The sequence below is a fragment of the Crinia signifera genome, chromosome 1 (genome assembly GCF_055691185.1).
Source record: "Crinia signifera chromosome 1, ASM5569118v1, whole genome shotgun sequence".
Classification (NCBI taxonomy): Eukaryota; Metazoa; Chordata; class Amphibia; order Anura; family Myobatrachidae; genus Crinia; species Crinia signifera.
This window is the reverse complement of record NC_139217.1, coordinates 342,414,030-342,435,077: the sequence shown is the minus strand read 5'-3', so window position 1 is coordinate 342,435,077 and position 21,048 is coordinate 342,414,030. Positions and strand designations below refer to the sequence as shown.

General features: G+C 44.0%; 1 protein-coding gene across 2 annotated transcripts in view; it reads right to left on the bottom strand.

The window, feature by feature from the left end:
- Positions 1–21,048, bottom strand: part of MYO18B (myosin XVIIIB) — a 451,547-nt gene that overhangs the window by 300,771 nt on the left and 129,728 nt on the right. For both annotated transcript variants that reach the window (XM_083146506.1, XM_083146515.1), the window contains 3 exons: positions 16,198–16,357; positions 8,881–9,064; positions 6,613–6,823 (listed from right to left, as the gene is read on the bottom strand). In XM_083146506.1, the coding sequence (XP_083002632.1) occupies positions 6,613–6,823; positions 8,881–9,064; positions 16,198–16,357 (555 nt within the window). The remainder of the gene's footprint in view (positions 1–6,612; positions 6,824–8,880; positions 9,065–16,197; positions 16,358–21,048) is intronic.

Below are 21,048 nucleotides of genomic sequence, written 5' to 3'. Positions count from 1 at the left end.
CCCCATTATTTATTTGATTGATTGTATACTAAGGTGAGTTAGTTCATTATGGAGAGTGTTGAGTCCCTGTATTTGTATTTATTAGAGCATGTGGTCACAGGCCACTTTCACCCCAACCTGGGAATGGCGAGTGCTGTTTGCACCCCATTCGCAGGGATGGCGAGTGTTGTGGTACTCTGTATGTGTGTATATATGTGGGTTAATTTTTATTAACCTTTGTTACTGTGATCATAGCTTTCTCTTTCACCCCAGATGAGCTAATTTATCTGTAACCTGTTACAGCTGCCCCTTTAATTCTAAGTCAGGTGTTGTGTTAGGTGACTGCCTCATCTTTAAAAGCCATAAGGCACTTGGCAGGTGAGCTTTAAACCAGGAAAATACACATGTCCACTTTAGCTATGATGTGTCGGCAGTTGGCAGGCTCTTGAGAAACAAATGCTAGTGTAGGACTTGCAGTGAAATGGGGTCCCTTGGCGATGGGCTGCAAGCTTAAATGCATTGATCAATTCATGAACTAAAACCCCATTATTTATTTGATTGATTGTATACTAAGGTGAGTTAGTTCATTATGGAGAGTGTTGAGTCCCTGTATTTGTATTTATTAGAGCATGTGGTCACAGGCCACTTTCACCCCAACCTGGGAATGGCGAGTGCTGTTTGCACCCCATTCGCAGGGATGGCGAGTGTTGTGGTACTCTGTATGTGTGTATATATGTGGGTTAATTTTTATTAACCTTTGTTACTGTGATCATAGCTTTCTCTTTCACCCCAGATGAGCTAATTTATCTGTAACCTGTTACAGCTGCCCCTTTAATTCTAAGTCAGGTGTTGTGTTAGGTGACTGCCTCATCTTTAAAAGCCATAAGGCACTTGGCAGGTGAGCTTTAAACCAGGAAAATACACATGTCCACTTTAGCTATGATGTGTCGGCAGTTGGCAGGCTCTTGAGAAACAAATGCTAGTGTAGGACTTGCAGTGAAATGGGGTCCCTTGGCGATGGGCTGCAAGCTTAAATGCATTGATCAATTCATGAACTAAAACCCCATTATTTATTTGATTGATTGTATACTAAGGTGAGTTAGTTCATTATGGAGAGTGTTGAGTCCCTGTATTTGTATTTATTAGAGCATGTGGTCACAGGCCACTTTCACCCCAACCTGGGAATGGCGAGTGCTGTTTGCACCCCATTCGCAGGGATGGCGAGTGTTGTGGTACTCTGTATGTGTGTATATATGTGGGTTAATTTTTATTAACCTTTGTTACTGTGATCATAGCTTTCTCTTTCACCCCAGATGAGCTAATTTATCTGTAACCTGTTACAGCTGCCCCTTTAATTCTAAGTCAGGTGTTGTGTTAGGTGACTGCCTCATCTTTAAAAGCCATAAGGCACTTGGCAGGTGAGCTTTAAACCAGGAAAATACACATGTCCACTTTAGCTATGATGTGTCGGCAGTTGGCAGGCTCTTGAGAAACAAATGCTAGTGTAGGACTTGCAGTGAAATGGGGTCCCTTGGCGATGGGCTGCAAGCTTAAATGCATTGATCAATTCATGAACTAAAACCCCATTATTTATTTGATTGATTGTATACTAAGGTGAGTTAGTTCATTATGGAGAGTGTTGAGTCCCTGTATTTGTATTTATTAGAGCATGTGGTCACAGGCCACTTTCACCCCAACCTGGGAATGGCGAGTGCTGTTTGCACCCCATTCGCAGGGATGGCGAGTGTTGTGGTACTCTGTATGTGTGTATATATGTGGGTTAATTTTTATTAACCTTTGTTACTGTGATCATAGCTTTCTCTTTCACCCCAGATGAGCTAATTTATCTGTAACCTGTTACAGCTGCCCCTTTAATTCTAAGTCAGGTGTTGTGTTAGGTGACTGCCTCATCTTTAAAAGCCATAAGGCACTTGGCAGGTGAGCTTTAAACCAGGAAAATACACATGTCCACTTTAGCTATGATGTGTCGGCAGTTGGCAGGCTCTTGAGAAACAAATGCTAGTGTAGGACTTGCAGTGAAATGGGGTCCCTTGGCGATGGGCTGCAAGCTTAAATGCATTGATCAATTCATGAACTAAAACCCCATTATTTATTTGATTGATTGTATACTAAGGTGAGTTAGTTCATTATGGAGAGTGTTGAGTCCCTGTATTTGTATTTATTAGAGCATGTGGTCACAGGCCACTTTCACCCCAACCTGGGAATGGCGAGTGCTGTTTGCACCCCATTCGCAGGGATGGCGAGTGTTGTGGTACTCTGTATGTGTGTATATATGTGGGTTAATTTTTATTAACCTTTGTTACTGTGATCATAGCTTTCTCTTTCACCCCAGATGAGCTAATTTATCTGTAACCTGTTACAGCTGCCCCTTTAATTCTAAGTCAGGTGTTGTGTTAGGTGACTGCCTCATCTTTAAAAGCCATAAGGCACTTGGCAGGTGAGCTTTAAACCAGGAAAATACACATGTCCACTTTAGCTATGATGTGTCGGCAGTTGGCAGGCTCTTGAGAAACAAATGCTAGTGTAGGACTTGCAGTGAAATGGGGTCCCTTGGCGATGGGCTGCAAGCTTAAATGCATTGATCAATTCATGAACTAAAACCCCATTATTTATTTGATTGATTGTATACTAAGGTGAGTTAGTTCATTATGGAGAGTGTTGAGTCCCTGTATTTGTATTTATTAGAGCATGTGGTCACAGGCCACTTTCACCCCAACCTGGGAATGGCGAGTGCTGTTTGCACCCCATTCGCAGGGATGGCGAGTGTTGTGGTACTCTGTATGTGTGTATACATATATATATATATATATATATATATATATATATATATATATATATATATTAAATTAAGTAAATTATACTTACCTGTCACCCTTAGGTTCAATTATGTGGTGGTGGACATTGTTGTGGTTTTAACCCCTTCAGTGGTGGGTTTTTGTTTAGGGAGCGGGTTTAGGGGAGGGTTTTATTGGAGAGCGCTCCCTAAAAAAAAACCCGCCGGTAACCCCGCATTGTGTTAGCAAGGTCAAGCCGCACACAGCCAGGAAGAAGGAACCGGGGCCGGATTGTTGCTCAGCTCAGTGGCTATGCCCGGCGCCAAGGAGGGGGAGACAGTGGCAATGCCAGAAAATGTCCGGGAATGCACTGTGTTGTAGCACTGAAGCATAGCACGGAAAACTGCCGCAATTACAACTGAAGGGGTTAATTGTCCACAAATGTTATGATTGGTAGCCTCCAGGCCTGTCTTTGCCTATCACTTTGACTATAATAATTTTGGTCGTGGACCACCAACCCAAAGCACCCCCGCAAGTGTCTCGCAGCACCCCAGAGTTTCTAGGCATACTGTTTGGGAACCACTGCAGTAGGCTGTTAAACATAGAAAAAGCCAGGTTATTCACATGTCATTAATTAAAAATGACCTCAAAAGAATGTCTAGCACATACAGTTTATAATACAATAGTGTTTAATAAAAAAAAAAAAGAATTGCATATGGAACAGCATATATTCTCTGCAGTTTTGGTGAAAGCTACAGCACATAAGACTCTGAGATTCCGTGTCAAATGCACTTCAGTTTCACTTTTAAAAATAAATGGATATAGCCGTTTCACTGCAAAGTTTCTAGAAGCTATTTGTTGACATAATTAATTAAGTAGAAGTCAACTTATTATTCATCGTAATGTGCCAGTAAATTATTTGTCCTACTGTATGCAGCAACCACATCTTCAGTCCATGGAATTTTCTCAGAAAATCATTAAGACATTAGCAATATATTTTCTTCCAGGGAATGCAGATATTTATTAACAGCTTGTCAGAAGTCTGATGGGTCTCACACTAATGTAAGAAAAATATTACCAATAATCTTTAATTACTATCTACTTGAATTCACCATGGCCAATGTCATCATAGGACAAATTCAGGAACATTGCTACTTTAGCTGTCTTTAGGCATTAGACATATTCATTTTGAAGATGCTGTTCTACCCTTTGAGGGCCAAGTGAATTTGTCAAAAGAGGTGTGAAAATTGCCAAGCAAACCTTTTTATTCATTATAATGACCTGTAATGTTTACCTTATAGAGGATATATAATATTGTTTACACAACATTCTTTATTTGAATTATTATAACAAATGTGAGCGACGCTGGCATTTGTAGCTGATATTTTACATATCTCTCACAGAGATGTTGGCACTCACAGGGTTAAGCTAAAGGTTCACCCATGCACTGTGACTTATTGAGTATACGATCTTTCACGGAGTTTACATGGTTATAAAAATATTTTTTCTTGCAGAGCCCTTGAGATAATAATTAGATATGTACTGCAAAGCAAAAGTAGTTGATGCTGTACATTCCCCCCCCCCCCCCCCCCCAATAAAAAAGGGACAGCGCACACTGAAGACTCACAAGGAAGGGGTGTGGCCACACAATAAAAATCCCATTTCAAATGACACCACACAGTAGCACAAATCTTATTCACCTTACACAGCACCAGTGCAATAACTAGCCATTTTGATGTCCTGTGCAAGAAAGGGAATTGGCGACTGCCCCATCACCACAGTAAAAACCGGGAGTTGGCGCGCAGCAAAGTGAAGGAGCGTGGCTTCATGGGGAAGGTGCGTGGCCTTATAAAATACTGTAACTCTCTCTCTATACATGTTACATCTGCTCCACCTGCAGTGCACATGGTTTTGCCCATTTTGAGAACAAATTAGTACTGCGATCAGATCTGAATAAGGGCCAATATGCAGCACACCATTATGCGCATTACACATTATGCCACACACCATAATGCCTGTATGACATTATGACACACATTATGCTACATATGCCCACAGTAGTAGCGCTGCTTATACATAACACCCACACCTGTTGCCGACATAGTTGCCAACAGTAGTAGCGCTGCTCATACATAATGCCCATACCAGTTGCCGACAGAAGTAGCACTGCTCATACATAAGGCCCACACCAGTTGCCGACAGTAGTAGTGCTTTTTATATGTAACGGCCAGACCAGTTGCCGACAGTAGTAGCACTACCTATACATAATGCACACACCAATTACTGAGTAGTGGCGCTGCCTATACATAATGCCCACACCAGTTGCCGACAGTAGTAGCACTGCCTAAACATAACGACCACACCAATTGCCGACAGTACTAGCATTGCCTATATGTAACGCCCACACTAGTTGCCGACAGTAGTAGCAATGCCTATACATAACACCCACACCAGTGGCCAACAGCAGTAGCGCTGCCTATATGAAATGCCCACACCAGTTGCTGACAGTAGTAGCGCTGCCTATATGTAACACCCACACAAGTTGCTGACAGTAGCAGTGTTGCGTATACATAACACCCACACCAGTTCCAGACAGTAATAGCACTGCCTATACGTAATGCCCACACCAGTTGCTGACAGTAGCAGTGCTGTTTTTATATAATGCCCACACCAGTTGCACACAGTAATAGCTCTGCCTATATGTAACGCCCACACCAGATACCAACAGTAGTAGCGCTGCCTATACATATGTCCACACCAGTTACTGACAGTAGTTCTCTCACACTTTATTTACAGTACCTAGTTCAGGCTGGCAGCTCATCCTTTCCTCCTTCCTTTTTTCCCATCAGTCTTGCTTCTGTGTAGCTCCACCCCTCTGTCCCATGTAGCCCTGTACCTCCATCCGTATAGCCCCGATCTGTTTCGGTCAACTCCCTGCCGCTGACCAGAGGGGTAGGAGTTGGGAGGGAGCTTTGTGCTGACGGCGTCGCTGCCTGCCGTGCAGGCACAGTGGCAGCCAGCAGCCGCAGGGGACAGCAACTGATGTAGACCAGGGAGAGCGCCTCTACTCTACACTGGTGATTACTATTCGAAGTCAGCACTGGGCTATTTCCCTACCTCTTCCTCTGCTCTGCACTCTGCCCCGCTCACCCAAACACCCACCAGGCACCGACAGAAGCTAGAGCATAATGGTGCCAAAGTGGATCCACAAGAAACTGAACGATCTGGCTCGTGTTCTCCAGCTTGGCAGCACAATGTTCTACAGGTCCAGTTGGAGATGACATGTTTCACTGGCAAGCAACACTCATGGGCCCTAGTGACAGTCCATATCAAGGTGGTGTTTTTTTTTTTGGGGGGGGGGGGGGGGGGGGGCACGGGTTACAAAATGACTGCCTTGCTCCGGGCACCAGAAACCCTAGTTCCGGCCCTGGCTACACCCCTTTCCAAAGAAACACACACCTTTCACAAGGCCACACATCCTTTCAACAGGCTTGAGCACCCACCAGCAAATCAGAGATCGGCACCTCTGCTACAGTGCACATGGTTTTTCCCATTTGAGAAAGAATCAGGCCCATTCTGCATTAGAAAAATATAGCTTTATCTAACTCCCATGAAATTGTAAGTAGAATGAGAAGCCTGGATTACATTAAAACATCTATCTCTGTTCATTTACAAACTACAGCTCAAACATTCAGCTGAATATTTTAACCTCTAACAGAAACCATTACAAAACAAAATAAGACTAACCTGAAATGTTCTGTAAATGCTCTGTGTACACATAATATATGCACCATTTAAAAGCAGCTTTCACTGTCCAATAAATACACCAATCTCTTACCTATCCTGCAGAGACGCATAGCATCTAATAGTTGAGCTCCTGCAAGCTGAATTCTTACAGTGGGGACATCAATAGCAGCATTAATTGGATCTCCTGCTGTTCCTCTGCAAAGCGGTGAGGTTTTGCATTCTGTGCCATCCATTCCCAGTCTGGGGACCAGACAGTATACAAAATGTATCTGGGACCGTTTTAGCAAATTCATCAGAGCATCCTGGGGAAAACAAGGAGAGCAGAAAGGAAATTGTATAAGATCATTTTTGATATGACATGTTCTTCTTGCATCTTAACCACATTGTACAATTGTGTCTCTTATTTTACATAGTCTGCACTTTCCCTATGTTATACAATGAGAACTTCAATACAGGTATATAACTTTTATGTAAATGAGTAAGACTTTATAAAAAGAGCAAACAAAATGCTCAGAAGGGAGGCAGATAATGGAAAACGAATGATGAGATCATAGTGTTCAATCTAGCACCCACCATCTTTGAAAACCCATGCAGTTCCTCTTCCCTGCTGGGGGTGTCGCTGTCTACTCTGGTGTTTCTAGCACAGGTCTAGTTTGCATATCATTGCTGATATACAGACCACAATTTGCTAGACGCACTACAGCAGACAGCGACACCCCAGGCAGGCAACAGGAACTGCCTGGGTTTTCAAAGATAGCAGGTGCTAGAATGAACACTAAGATCATATGTTGACATCTTACAACCCTACCATTTTCATGCAATGGTTTTAATGTACATAGAATATTGGCACTGCACAGTTATATTTGTATCTTATAAATGCAAACATCTATGGCCAAATGTAATAGCCTCAGGGTGTGGGGGCCATGCAGGAATCCCGCTGAACTCAGAGATCTTTTTAAAGGGGCAATCATTTACAAGGCAAAACCATACCTTGTAAATGATTGCCTTTTTAAAAAAAAAAAACTCTGAGTTTGGATGGCATCCTGCATGGCTGCCAAATTATGAAGCTATTACTTTTGGCCACATATGTTTGAATTACATTAAAAAGGGACAGATGCTCAACAAAACCTAACAAATAGTATATTAATGTATTTGTGTATTTAAATACATATTTGTTTATGTATTTTGAAACAAAAAACAGAAATAAAATTTCCTATGCCCGTAGGTTGGTTCAGGCAAGTGTTCCTATCCCCACCCGCCTATTCGGATTGCACCATTACTAACCATTTGCCTGGACCAATCTCAGGACTTTGCCTAAAAGATGGCATATTGGGGACATTTTTACCTCCACTACTGAACCAATGGAAGCCTGCAATGCTGCGTGACAAGCATCACATGCCCGAGGGTTTACCCCTGTATAGGTGATTGAACATGGTTCATGTACCATTATGGGACAGCTCTATCTAGAAAGGAGGCTCACTCTCAGTTATTTCCTTAACAGAATATTTCTGAGGTATACAGAAGATCAGACTTCAACTTATGTAAAAACTGGTCATGCTGCACAATCTGGGTGATTTTTTTCTTAGCTTTTGGCTCATGAATTTTAATGCATTTTTCTTATTGAATATACATTTTTTATTCCCATCCCTTTTATATGATATATATCTTAGTGTTTTAGCATTATTTGTATTAGCACTACTATAAAATTGCTACTTGTGTCCTTTTGTTTAAGGGACTGACTATGGGCCCAATTCAGACCCGTTTAGAGGGCTGCGAATTTGCTGCCCATCTAAACACCGATAAATCGCACATGTGCACGTTATGCTGTGCACATGGTCCCCTTATGTACATACCATGCAAAGGGTAGCCCTCACCTGCCATACATTAGGTAGTTGATAGGCAGGGGGCATCCCAGGGTGGCCCCCAGTGTTTCATGGGCGTGCACACAAAAACAGTGGGCATGCCCAGACAAACGCTGGGATGGCCCCAGCATATGCAGGCTTACCCCTGCCTGCCAAAGTCACGTCCATATGAGCAGCTGCCGAGTGACTCCTGGGTCCAGCACCAGGCAGATGAAGAGAAATTATTTGATGGTAAGTAACCATCGAATGATTCCTCCTCTGCTCGGCTGCATGCATATGGATGTGTGAGCGTACCAGCCAATCAGCTCCTAGCTGCCATCTTACAGTCTGGGTTTGAAAGATGAGCTGAGATGCTGATTGGCTGGTTGTTAATCACTCTCCACTTTTTAAAGCTTAGTGCATCTGGCCCAATAACTTGAAGCGAGACACCTTCCTTCCTGTACTGGGGCTTGAGCATACCATAATGTGTAAACATTAGATAAATAATGGGCACTCACCATTTGCAGCTTGATCTGGGCACACACTGACTTCCTCTTCACAGCAGCAAAACTGCTGGCAAAAGTCTTCCTCACACAGCTTACTCTCTGCATGGCTTGCTGAGATTTCCCCTCCATCCCAGCCACAGAGCGACAGATCAGTGGAAATTTAGCTCGAGGTGAAAACAAGTCCCTCAAGTAGTTCCTGGCATGCAGATTGAGAAGAATATAGTTAGAGATTTAAAAAAATGCCAGATCAGATAACACAATGCTCATCAAAATATGGAGAGTGAGATGTAGAACGCAGGAACCTCACCATACTAAAATCACATGTAATACTGAATGAAAGCTTTAGAAAATAGGAGTATTTAGGGGCAAATGCTGACTTGAACATGTGTCTGTTTATGTACACTTGATATACAGTATCTATAATGGTTGCAGGGTGTAATGTGCATACGGGATGCTCACACTTGTATATCTGTGTGCGACTGCGTGTATCTGAAAAACAATGGAACTTGGCATAGATAAAGGCCACTGCATCATAGCACTTTGTATAAAGACTCAGAGGGGGAAATTTACTAAGATGAGAGTTCTATTTCACATGGGGTGGGCAACCAATCAGGTACTATATATTATCTTCTAGAGGATTCTAAGTAAATACGAAGTAGATTCTGATGGGTTGCCCATAGCAACATCCCATGTGAAATAGAACTCCCATATTAGTGAATTTTGCCCAGAGACTCAGTCGCACACAGATATACAAATGTCATATACTGTAGTATAGTAACCAGAAAATTCTCCTCATGCATCTTTGTCACACTGTGTTGCGAATAACAATTTGTTATAAGAGTCTCTTGGGACACATCTGTAGTTGCCAGCATCCAATTAAGATATTCCCCAGCAGCCAGATCGCTAGAGTAATGCCAAGTAACCACATTTACTCACTTCAGTGATTAGCATGAGTGGATCATACATACTATGAAAAGGTGCCATATTGGTTATTGCCTAGTTATAATCTGTAGTCACCGAACAATATCAACCTGCACTCTAGAAACACTAGAAGACCTTAGCAGGGCCATTTCCAGGGTCAGGTGACCTGCGCAATTGGACAGTGTGCCTGCAGCCAAGGACACTGTCAGTTTCCATTTGGTGTGGAATACTGTGAAAATGTCCCACCAAAAATAGCCACTACCTCAGAAGAGATGGCCATTTTAGGTGGGACATTTATTAGATGAGGAGTCAGGTGTGAACAGCAGTATATAATAAAATATATTTTATTTGTTCTAGCCCTTCATATATAGAAAAGGTGGATTATCTTTAAAATTGTTTATTACATAAATTTATATACGTTTATGTTTAGATTTATTTGTAACATTGCGCAATAAATATATTATAGATTTTTTGGCTTTATTGTATATTAGCCTCTCCTGGGTATAGCGATGACTGTCTTTGATTTATTATAAATTTGAAGATAAGAATGTAAATGCAACAAAAAAATCTAATTCAGTCAAGAAACTCACAGTTTATCTAATTTAAAGTGTAAGAAGTGGATCTGGACAGGTGCTCGAAATTGGATAACTAAATCTAAGCCAATGGAAATTAACTGGATGGTTTAGATATGGTTCCAAAAAGGAAATGGACACACTTTGATAAAGATCCCGTTAGGAACGATACACTTTAGACACTTAAGGGACCTCTGAATTGCTGACCGCTTAAAATTGCTTAAGCACATCCTACAATATCCCAGCTGACTTGTGCTGCAAAGAAGGATCCTATCCAGAACTCCTGTGACCGGTGCGGTTTTCATGAGCTGCCTGTTGCTGGGAGGGACTACTCACAGTATACAAAATATTAAGCGCTGATAACCAATTTCTTGTTTTGTATTAGTAGTTGTACTAAGGGCCTGATTCTGGTTGACCCGAATTCGCAGCTTTACAGGTCCTATAAAGGTCGCCTGGTACCCGGTGTATCTATTCTCGGTAAGCAGATGGACACCGGGCATAGCCAACATCTCTCACAGCGCTGGCGGTGCCCCTCATGCAATGCTAAAAGTAAGGCCATATGCTCAAGGCCACTGAACTTTTTATTAAATGAGTTAGGAAAAATACAAGGAAAAGGAAGCCAGTGAGGTTTACGAAAGAAGTAGTAAGATGGCTTTTAGGAAACAGAAGCACACACACCTGTGGCTGTTTATGAGTAAGCTTCTTCTTTTTTACTTGTTTTGTTTTGATTGGTATTTTTCAACATGCACATACAGAATGCGTGATAAATAATTTAGGGTGTACAGAACTTTCTAGCAGAGGCCCAGAGCAAGACAATCTGTAAGTAAATCTGTAAGTAAAGCTTTGTTGTTTCCTGTGTGTTGTGCATGACATGCATCAGAAAGTGTGCCCAATTCATACATTATAACGTTGGCATGGTAAATATGCTCTAGGTTCTTTTACCTCATAAAGTTGTATAGCTAATAATGTACCCATCAAGGGGCTGTTTCAAAGGGCTTATAAGGCCCATACACACTGGGCGACTTTGAGCTGAAAGCTGCTAAAAAAAAGCCTGTTTGAGCAACTTTCAGCTCAAAGTCGCCCAGTGTGTATGCCCTGGTGATGAGCGGTGATGCGCGCTCCTGCATCATCACCGGGAAAGAAGCTAATCTGCTGGTATTACCAGCAGATGAGCTGCTTTGAGGATGGCTTTGCATAGCGCTGCGCTATGCAAAGCCGTGTGCTCTCTGCTGACAGTGCCTGGCAGGGGGAAAGCCGCTCAGTGTGTCTGCACTGAGCGGCTTTCCCCTCAGCGATCAGCGATGACAGCGGTCATCGCCCAGTGTGTATGGACCTATAGAGTAGGTAGTATAATCAGGAAGAATCAATAGAAAGCAGAGTTCCAGACATCTCTGTGTACTGTGGCAATCTCATGATCAAATAACTAAAATAACAATTGCAAGGAGATCTGTGCTAATGTGTCTGACATATTGTGCAAAGCTTGTATAAAGCTGACTCCAGAGCGTCTGCTAATCGCCCTCCTTTCTCTCCCACTACAAGAATTAAAACCATTACTAAAATAAATGAACAAAGTGAAATCAGCCTGACTTATTTCATTGCAGGTTATATTGATTGGAGGTGTAAAGAGCATAATGTTCTGATTACAATTCAATTGGAGATGCATGTACCCGCTCTCCTCATAAAGCTGTAAATGTCAGCTGACTCAAAGTGAGTTTTAATGAAGATAATCATTTGAAGGCTGACAGAACACAGAACAGGAATATATTTCTCCTGCCGCTTTCATTAGACTCTATTCCTCTGTTAGCCCGACATTATGTTTTTACATCTTCATGCTTTTATTTTCTACATGTATTTCTTCTAGTAAGCAAACAAAATGGGCCACTAACAAAGACAAGGACTGTGGCTGTATTGCATCTGTACCAGCTGCTCCCCTGTGCTCCATCCATGCTTGGGTGTTCTATGAGAGTGTAAAGCTGGACAACACTAGGAGGACTTATCCCCTCAGAGAAGTCGCCCACAATCCTCTCTTGAGCTGCCCGGAACCTTCCTGGGCGGCAGGATGGCATGTGATATATCATATGTAGTCCTTTTGCCTTCCTGGCTTGGCTGTGATCCTGCAGATTGCTTCTGCAGCCGCTCCAACTCGTAAGCTCTGGTGCGATGCGCACGGGACCTCACATCTCATCGGACTGCTGTCAAATACATGCAATTTGGCTGCTTTTTATATGATTGATTGCCGCAGTCGCATAAAAAGTATCTAAATTGCATGTATATCGCCTAGGGCTGGGGTAGCCAACCCTAGCCCTCGAGAGCTACCAACAGTGCATGTTTTGCAGGTCTCCTCACAGAATCACAAGTGAGCTAATTAGCTCCATCTGTGTATCTTTTAAAATGTGTCAGTGATTAATGATTGCAGCTGTGCAGCAGCTAGGTTGTCTGGAAAATGTGCACTGTTGGTAGCTCTCGAGGGCTAGGGTTGGCTACCACTGGCCTAGTGTATGGGCACCTTAACAGGGGCAACTCAATGCAGCTAAGGGTACAGGCAGGTACAAAAGTGCCATTATCTCTTTTGATGTTTTAAAAATATGAAACATGTTGAAAGCAACCATACAGAGTATTTCATTAGTTACTATGGAATGAGAGAATTATGAATAGAACAGACAGTACAAATATCCAGTAGCAATATGTCTCATAACTTCCCGATCATTAATTTGATATCATATCTTTGAAACTAACACAGGTACATCCTCTAGGCCTACAGACTCATAAACAAATCCACAAAAAAAGATAGGTTTGTGCTCAGCGCTACAGTAAATAGATATTGGTTTTGTATATTAAATAAGTTATAATACAGTATGTATATTCAATTTAATAGCGTTTAATAAAAAGTATTTGTGACATTAAAAACATAATAGGTGCATTCAATAACAATATAAAATAATTGATATAAAAAAATAATTAAATTCAAGTATTGCCTAGGGCAGCGGTGGCCAACCCGCGGCTCGCGAGCCGCATGCGGCTCGCCGCGCTGTAAATTGCGGCTCCAGCCTCCTGTCTGCAAAGCGGGGTTTTTAATTTGGCGCCAATTCGGCTGCCAAATTCAAAACGCCGCATCGGCGGCCATTAGGAAACGACCGCGGCGAGCCAATCAGCGCTCGCCGCGCCGTTTCCGCCCTGCCCCCGGCGTCTGACATCAGACGGCAGCGGGAGGGCGAAAAGTCTTCTCCACGCCGGCGGAGCGCAGGAGCGCTCCTGAAGACGCGAGAAGCCACCGGAGGATGGCGCAGAAGACGGCGGCGGGGAGAAGAGTTCCGGCGCCGCAGAAGACGCCGGGATCAAGAGAGAAGATCTCCGGCGCCTTCTGCAAGAAAAAAGAAGATGGCTCCCGGAGAGGCCAGCGGGGGTGGGAAGCAAAAGAGCTGACGAAGCTCCTCCCAGCGGCCTCTCCCAACACCAGGTAGGGGCCTTTGGCCTCCTACCCTCCATCCACCCTAGACCACCGGGTGTCGGGCACTAGGCCCGTGGGCAAATTCAGGCCCTTCTGGCCTGTGTGCGCATTAGTCAGGCCCTCTTGGCCCGTGGCTCATTTGTTTGTTGGGCCCTCCTGGCCCTCTAGGTGGGCCCTTTAGTTAGGAAGCTGGGCCCTCCAGCATAGGTGTTGCACTGTGGGCAACACCTGTGCTGGAGGGCCCAGCTTCCTAACTGTGGGGTCATATGACGTTTGGCACTGTGGGGGGCATATGTTTGGCACTTTGAGGGGCATATGATGTTTGGCACTTTGAGGGGCATATGATGTTTGGCACTTTGAGGGGCATGTGATGTTTGGCACTGTGGGGGGCATATGATGTTTGGCACTGTGGGGGGCATATGATGTTTGGCACTGTGGGGGGCATGTGATGTTTGGCACTGTGGGGGGCATGTGATGTTTGGCACTGTGGGGGGCATGTGATGTTTGGCACTGTGGGGGGCATATGATGTTTGGCACTGTGGTGGGCATATCTGGCACTGGGGGCATAAAGTTTTGTCATGTGGCCACTCTCCTTGTGTCATATGACCATGCCCCTGACCACTCCCCCGATCACGCCCCTTTTTGGCGTGCGCGCCTTCGGCGCGCGCATGATGTTGGCTCTTTGGCTTGACGACTGATATTTTTCGGCTCTTTACCTCTGACCGGTTGGCCACCCCTGGCCTAGGGGGAGTGACTGAAGAAAAGTCCTATGGTACCGTATTTTGGCATCCACTAATTTGTCCAGGTCCGTTCCTATGTTGCCTCTAGAGGTTAAGTCCATCACTTGGAATTGTAAACCAACATTATTTGGTAGAAATTAATAGTTCTCCTTGGAAAGTCCCGATGTAAGAGGAGGGGGGTACACCCATGGGATAGCACTCCCAAGTTGGTCCGTGAGCTCCACAACGTTAATGGTACAGCACCTCTAAGCTTAGAAAATAAGACTGCTTTGTAACCCCCATTGGTGTATACATTCGTATTAGCGGCCGCTAATACGAATTCGTATGGGCAGTCTACACCGATCAGTCAGATCCGTGCAGACTGCAGTGTGTAAAAAAAAAAAAAAAATATATATATATATATATATATATATATAATGAAAAAATCAGCGGCACTCGGAGACTGAAGAATCAGGTGAATGAATCTGGAATATTTATTCCATGTGCAGAAGAAAACGTTTCGGAGCTCGAGGGCTCCGTCGTCAGTTCAAAGTAAGCACTTTGAACTGACGACGGAGCCCTCGAGCTCCGAAACGTTTTCTTCTGCACATGGAATAAATATTCCAGATTCATTCATCTGATTCTTCAGTCTCCGAGTGCCGCTGATTTTTTCATTCTATACATACCCTGAGGACCCTTCCCCTCTGGCTAAGAGGGCACCGGAGCAAGTACCCACGGGCATCTACCTCTAAGACCTGAGTGCCGGCCTCTTTTTGGACTATATATATATATATATATATATATATATATATATATATATATATATAAATAAATAAATTTAAAAAACGACATGGGGTCCCCCCACGGCCGTAACCAGCACCAGGCTCAAAGAGCCGGAGCTTCAGTTACTCCCCCTATACTTGAATTTAATTATTTTTTTTTATATCAATTATTTTATATTGTTATTGAATGCACCTATTATATGTTTTTAATGTCACAAATATTTTTTTATTAAACGCTATTAAATTGAGTATACATACTGTATTATAACTTATTTAATATACAAAACTAATATCTATTTACTGTAGCGCGGAGCACAAACCTTTTTTGTGTATATCTGTGTACGGGTGTGACAACCCCATTAGGTGCACCGCAGCTTGACGAAGCACCTCTAAATCCGCGCCCCTATTTCTGATAACTTTTTATCAGATTCCTACACACATAAACAAATGCAATCGGTTTCGTAGGAGCATTTTTAGCACAGCAAAGAGCAGATCATTTAATGGCCAATGCAACAGAATGCTGGATTCAATGCTAGCCATACATTTTGTATTAAATAGTACATTTCTCGTCTTGTTCATAAAGAATTATCTCTATTATTAGGACCTCAAAGTGGTAATATAATGCCATACATAGAACTCTACATAAGGTCTGGCATTAAATGCCCACATGATATTCTAAATTGAGGGAATTTAACAACTTTCATAATCAAAAATGGAGATCCACTTCAGTGCCTACAGAAACTGCTGCAACGGCAAATAAAGCACATATTTAGCAAAGTCATAGTCACAGAAGAATGAGAAGATTAGCCATGCCCATATCCTCATATTTCAGTGATCAGTTTTATGGAACTAGTGTTTTACTGTACGTTTTAAATCATGCTACTTACATTTTGGACTGTTGCAAAATCTGTACAGCATTTTCTGCAGACAAATTTAATTTGGCTTTATGGATCCAATTAGTGGCATCATATCGGACAGGGTCTTTGCCCAACTGGTGGAAGATTTCAAACTGGAGGGGTTGTTCACACTTACGGAGGGGACCATTATCTGAAAATCATATTAGTATTAATGAGTAGAATGCGGATTTAAGAAACTACATTTATTTATTAATTCTTCTGACATTCCAAGAATGCATTATTGTCATTATATTCATAGAAAAACGTTGTCCTCTATATGTATATAGTGTCCTCTAGATGTAAAATAATTATGCTGGTCATGATTCTGGGGGATCATTTTGGTCATATTGATCAACCACTATACTGTATGTGAGATTAGCATAGCCAAGCCAAAGACTTTCTATTTCTATATTGTTTGTATTTTTATTTACACAGTGATTACAAAACATCCACAACATTTTATAGTGCAACTATTTCATTACTGCAACCTGTAATGTGGCTAATACAGTATACAGACAATAGTCTACATAGTCTACAATTGCTACATGTTTGCACAGGATCATTTCGGTTTGTGACCATGGGCCTTATTCTGATCGGTGCGGCCCGATCAGAAATATGCGGTCATGTCCGTGCAGGCGAATCCCCGCCTTCCATACGGATCGCCACCTCCGTCCGTATGCGGATATGTGGCGGTCCGCATGAAAGTGGACGGGGATACGCCTCCTCCATGTTGGGAGCAGCCCCTGCATTCGATGGTCGCCGAACATCGAATGCAGGGCCGCACGCTCCACCATGTCCCGCCACCCAAGACCACACGGACACTTGTCCGTGTGAAATCATGTATGGGGGCGGGCAGCTGACATCCGGCGATGTCAGATGCCCGCCCCCTACACACGCGTCACGGCGATCAGAATAAGGCCCCATGTCTGTGTTCTAGAGGTTAGAGACAATTATGAGCAATATATACACAGCTACAAAACGTGTAATGATTTTGCTGCCTGCATTAGTTGTTGGCAGATAACATCAATTTTAGAACTAATGTAATCCTAAAAAATATTGAAATCATTAAAAGGCTAATTCACCAGTAGTAAGGTTGAACCACAGCCCTGATCATTTCAAAGATTATGTTTATCACTGTGTGAAACCATTTTTTTCTCCTCTATATCCCTGTCTTGTGAGGTTACTTAGAGACATGTATTGGTATGATAATCCGTTTTTTTAGGTCTGTTTATGTCCAAACCCATATAAATAAGAAATTCTATATCTAGGATATTTTTATTGTATTGATACAGCATAAGCAAGCAGTGAGATCCATACAGTACGTTGATAATGCCAGCAATTTCGTAAGTATTCTTAGGCTAACCCTAACCAACTGTGCTGCAACCTAATTCTAGCCGCCTCTTCTTTCCTACAGCCCAACCCTAACTGTTCAATTTGAAAACCTAACCCTAACACCTCCCCCACCTGCAGCCCAGCCCTAACACTAATGCTCACCATTTGAGCTTGTCTACATTTTGTCCTGTGTGGATCCCACTTCTGGTTTACAAACATCATTATTCTGACCAATGAGAAGTGGTCTACATCCTCTCTTTTTGAGACATGATATAGATATGATATCATCTACATGTGATTCTACACAGACATGATTGGAAAACAGCATTATGCAATATGTAATATGGAAATTATTCTCTCACATGGGTAAGGAATGGGTCCCCTTACATTATTCTGTCACATGGGTAAGGAATGGGTCCCCTTACAGCTTTCCAAGTTTAGATGTTCCATGCTTCATCATGGTGATGGCGTATACTGATAATGCATTTCATGTGGCTAGTTTCACAGATGTCTTCTGAAACATGGTTTGTAAAAGGTATTGCTTTGATGTATTATGTTCACCATATGGCTACACTAGTAAATGGACCTGCTATACATCAGGTCACCTGAGCCATCTTGCCTGCTCTTTTTGATCCTCTTTTCTGACTGGTCTGTCCCGACATTGTGCAGATCACACATGTAAGGTGTGACATACATCTATGAGAGTGAGGTCAGTATTATTATGACTATACTGTGTAATGCCCTCAGAATGGCATCACTAGTCATATCCAGTAAAAAGAAATAAATATAGCCAGTGACATTCAGGCAACTATACAAATACATTTCTTGCATGGTGACACAACACACCAAGATATTACTGTACATACAGGGATATCACAGGATGACACACTGTATCTATGGAAGCAATTATGACATTTATGACTACATTATTTTCTTATTTATAATGAAGCCCTAATCATTAGCTAACTGATCAAAAAGAAAACTTCACCTGAAATTTTAGTTTGGACAATTAATCCTAAAACTAAAACTAAAAGTGTACAGGGGAATATTAATGTAAAATATTGCATTACTAAAGCACAGTGACACAGCAGGCAGTACTGCAGCATCACTGCATAAGGGTCTTGAGTCCTACTCCTACCACTGTACTATCGGTGTGGAGTTTGTATGTTATCCCTGTGCTTGTATGGGTTTCCTATGAGTGCATGGTTTTCTACATAACATATCCGGTTTTCTACATAACATATCCGTCAATTAACATTAGGCAAGCCTATCATATTTAAGTTCTACACGCATAACCCTCTGAGGCACTTATGCAGGGCCGGCGCTACCCACTCAGCAGCTCCTGCAAAGCAGGGAGGCGCCATGCTGAAAAGGCGCTGTCTCCCTCCCTGCTCTGCTAAAGATGCCTCATCCCTCACTGTCACTGCCTCCTGCACTCCTGCACACCACCCGCAGCGCCTGTCTGACAGCGGGCGGCAGTATGGAAAGGCTGAGCAGCTCCCTGCACCGCGAACACACTGTCCTCCTCCTGTGACCTGCCCCCTCTTCCTCACGGACACTTGTGCTGAGGCATGTAGCTCTGTCTGTGAATGCCTGGATGACATGTCATGTCTGGATCCGCCCCCTACCCATTGCTACCTGCGCCTGTCAGCTGTCAATCAAATGATGAACAGGCAGCAGTGCCGCCTCCCCTTCCTTCCCTCTTCTCAGTGTGCTGTGCCAGTGCACTGCCAGTCCTCAACACTCCGCCACCTCTATCTCCTCCCCTCTTGCATGCCATGCGATGCGATCTAGCCCATAACGTATGCGATTCTCTTAGTGTGTATGGGCATCTTTAGTGCCTACAACATTTTGCGGACACAGCACTGAGATGGTGCATGCATACATGTACATGCACCCGAGATCCTCCATAGGATCGCATGTTGCATACACTCTCACAATCGGGCTGCAGCTTGTTGCAGTGGCAATGTGAAAGGGCGCAAAATGTATGGTTTGCAGGAGGGCGCCGGACACCCTAGCACCGGCCCTGCACTTATGTATTATACAACTTCCCTTCTGGACTTGTAACTTGGTGGGACTGCTATGCTATTACTGGTGCCTGTCCTTGTGTTTCCCTCCTATGTCCCTATAGATTGTAAGCTTGCAGCAGGGCCCTCTAACCCCCAAGTCTGTCTGTCTGTTACCCAGTTTGCTTTATCACTGTCTACTATTGTAAAGCGCAACAGAATCTGCTGCGCTATATAAGAAACTGTAAATAAATAAATATGTGTGTATCACTGAATTTAGACTGCCAGCTCCACTTGAATGTGGACTGGTAAACATTCACTGTAGAGTGCTATACAATATATATATATATACATACATATATACATACATATATATATATATATATATATATATATATATATATATATATATATTAGAGATGTGCGGGCTCGGATTCCCCAGATCCGAGCCCGCACAGACGTCATCAATCCGGGCCCGGATACGAGCAGCGCTCGGCGCTTCCCGCCTGACTCGAATCCAGGCGCACGGGCAAAACGTCATCGCCCGGCGTTTGATTCTCGCGAGATCACGGAACCCTTAAATTCCGCAACCTCGCGCCGCCATCTTCACTCCAGTCTCGGAGAAGGGTAGGGAAGGGTGTGCTGCTGCTGTGTGTGGTCTCTGCTGGGGCCCATGCTGCTGTGTACTGTGTCTCTGCTCAGTGATCAAGACATCACCATTGCAAGGATGACTGGTGCTGTGTTCTGTCTCTCCTTTGTGCTGGGGCCTGCCTCTGCTGAGTCTGCTCCTGTATAGTCAGTCCAGGGCCGTAACTAGGGGGGGGCTGGGGGGGCACGCGCACCGGGCGCTGGAGGCAGGGGGCGCTGGAGGCAGGGGGACGCTGGTGTGACCAGCGGCAGCAGCGGGGAGCTAGCGCCGCAGCCGCTGCCACATCAAAGATGGCCGCCCGCCGCCGCCCCCTCGTCTCCCCGCTCCCCCGCTGGCTGCCCTGCTCCCGTCCCCTCACGTCTCCCCCGCTGTGTATGCGGGAGAGACGTGCTGCTGCGGTGCTGCATATGCTGCTGGACCGCTAGCCAATGGCCGCTCGCGGTCCAGCAGCCACCAGTTGATTGGCTGCTGGACCGCGAACGGCCATTGGCTAGCGGTCCAGCAGCGGGAGTTAGAAATGTTAAAATCATACAGCACAGCAGCAGCACGTCTCTCCCGCGAATACAGCGGGGGAGACGTGAGGGGACGGGCAGGCAGGCACAGGCACACTGACAAGCCTGCCTGCCTGTCTGCCTCCCGCAGGCGGGGGAGGGGGGGGTTCTATCCCCCTTGGCAACGAGCACACTGGCATTCTATCCCCCTTGGCAACGAGCACACTGGCACAGATCAATCCCCCTCGGCAACGAGCACACTGGCACAGATCAATCCCCCTCGGCAACGAGCACAGAGGCACAGATCTATCCCCCTCGGCAACGAGCACAGAGGCACAGATCTATCCCCCTCGGCAACAAGCAA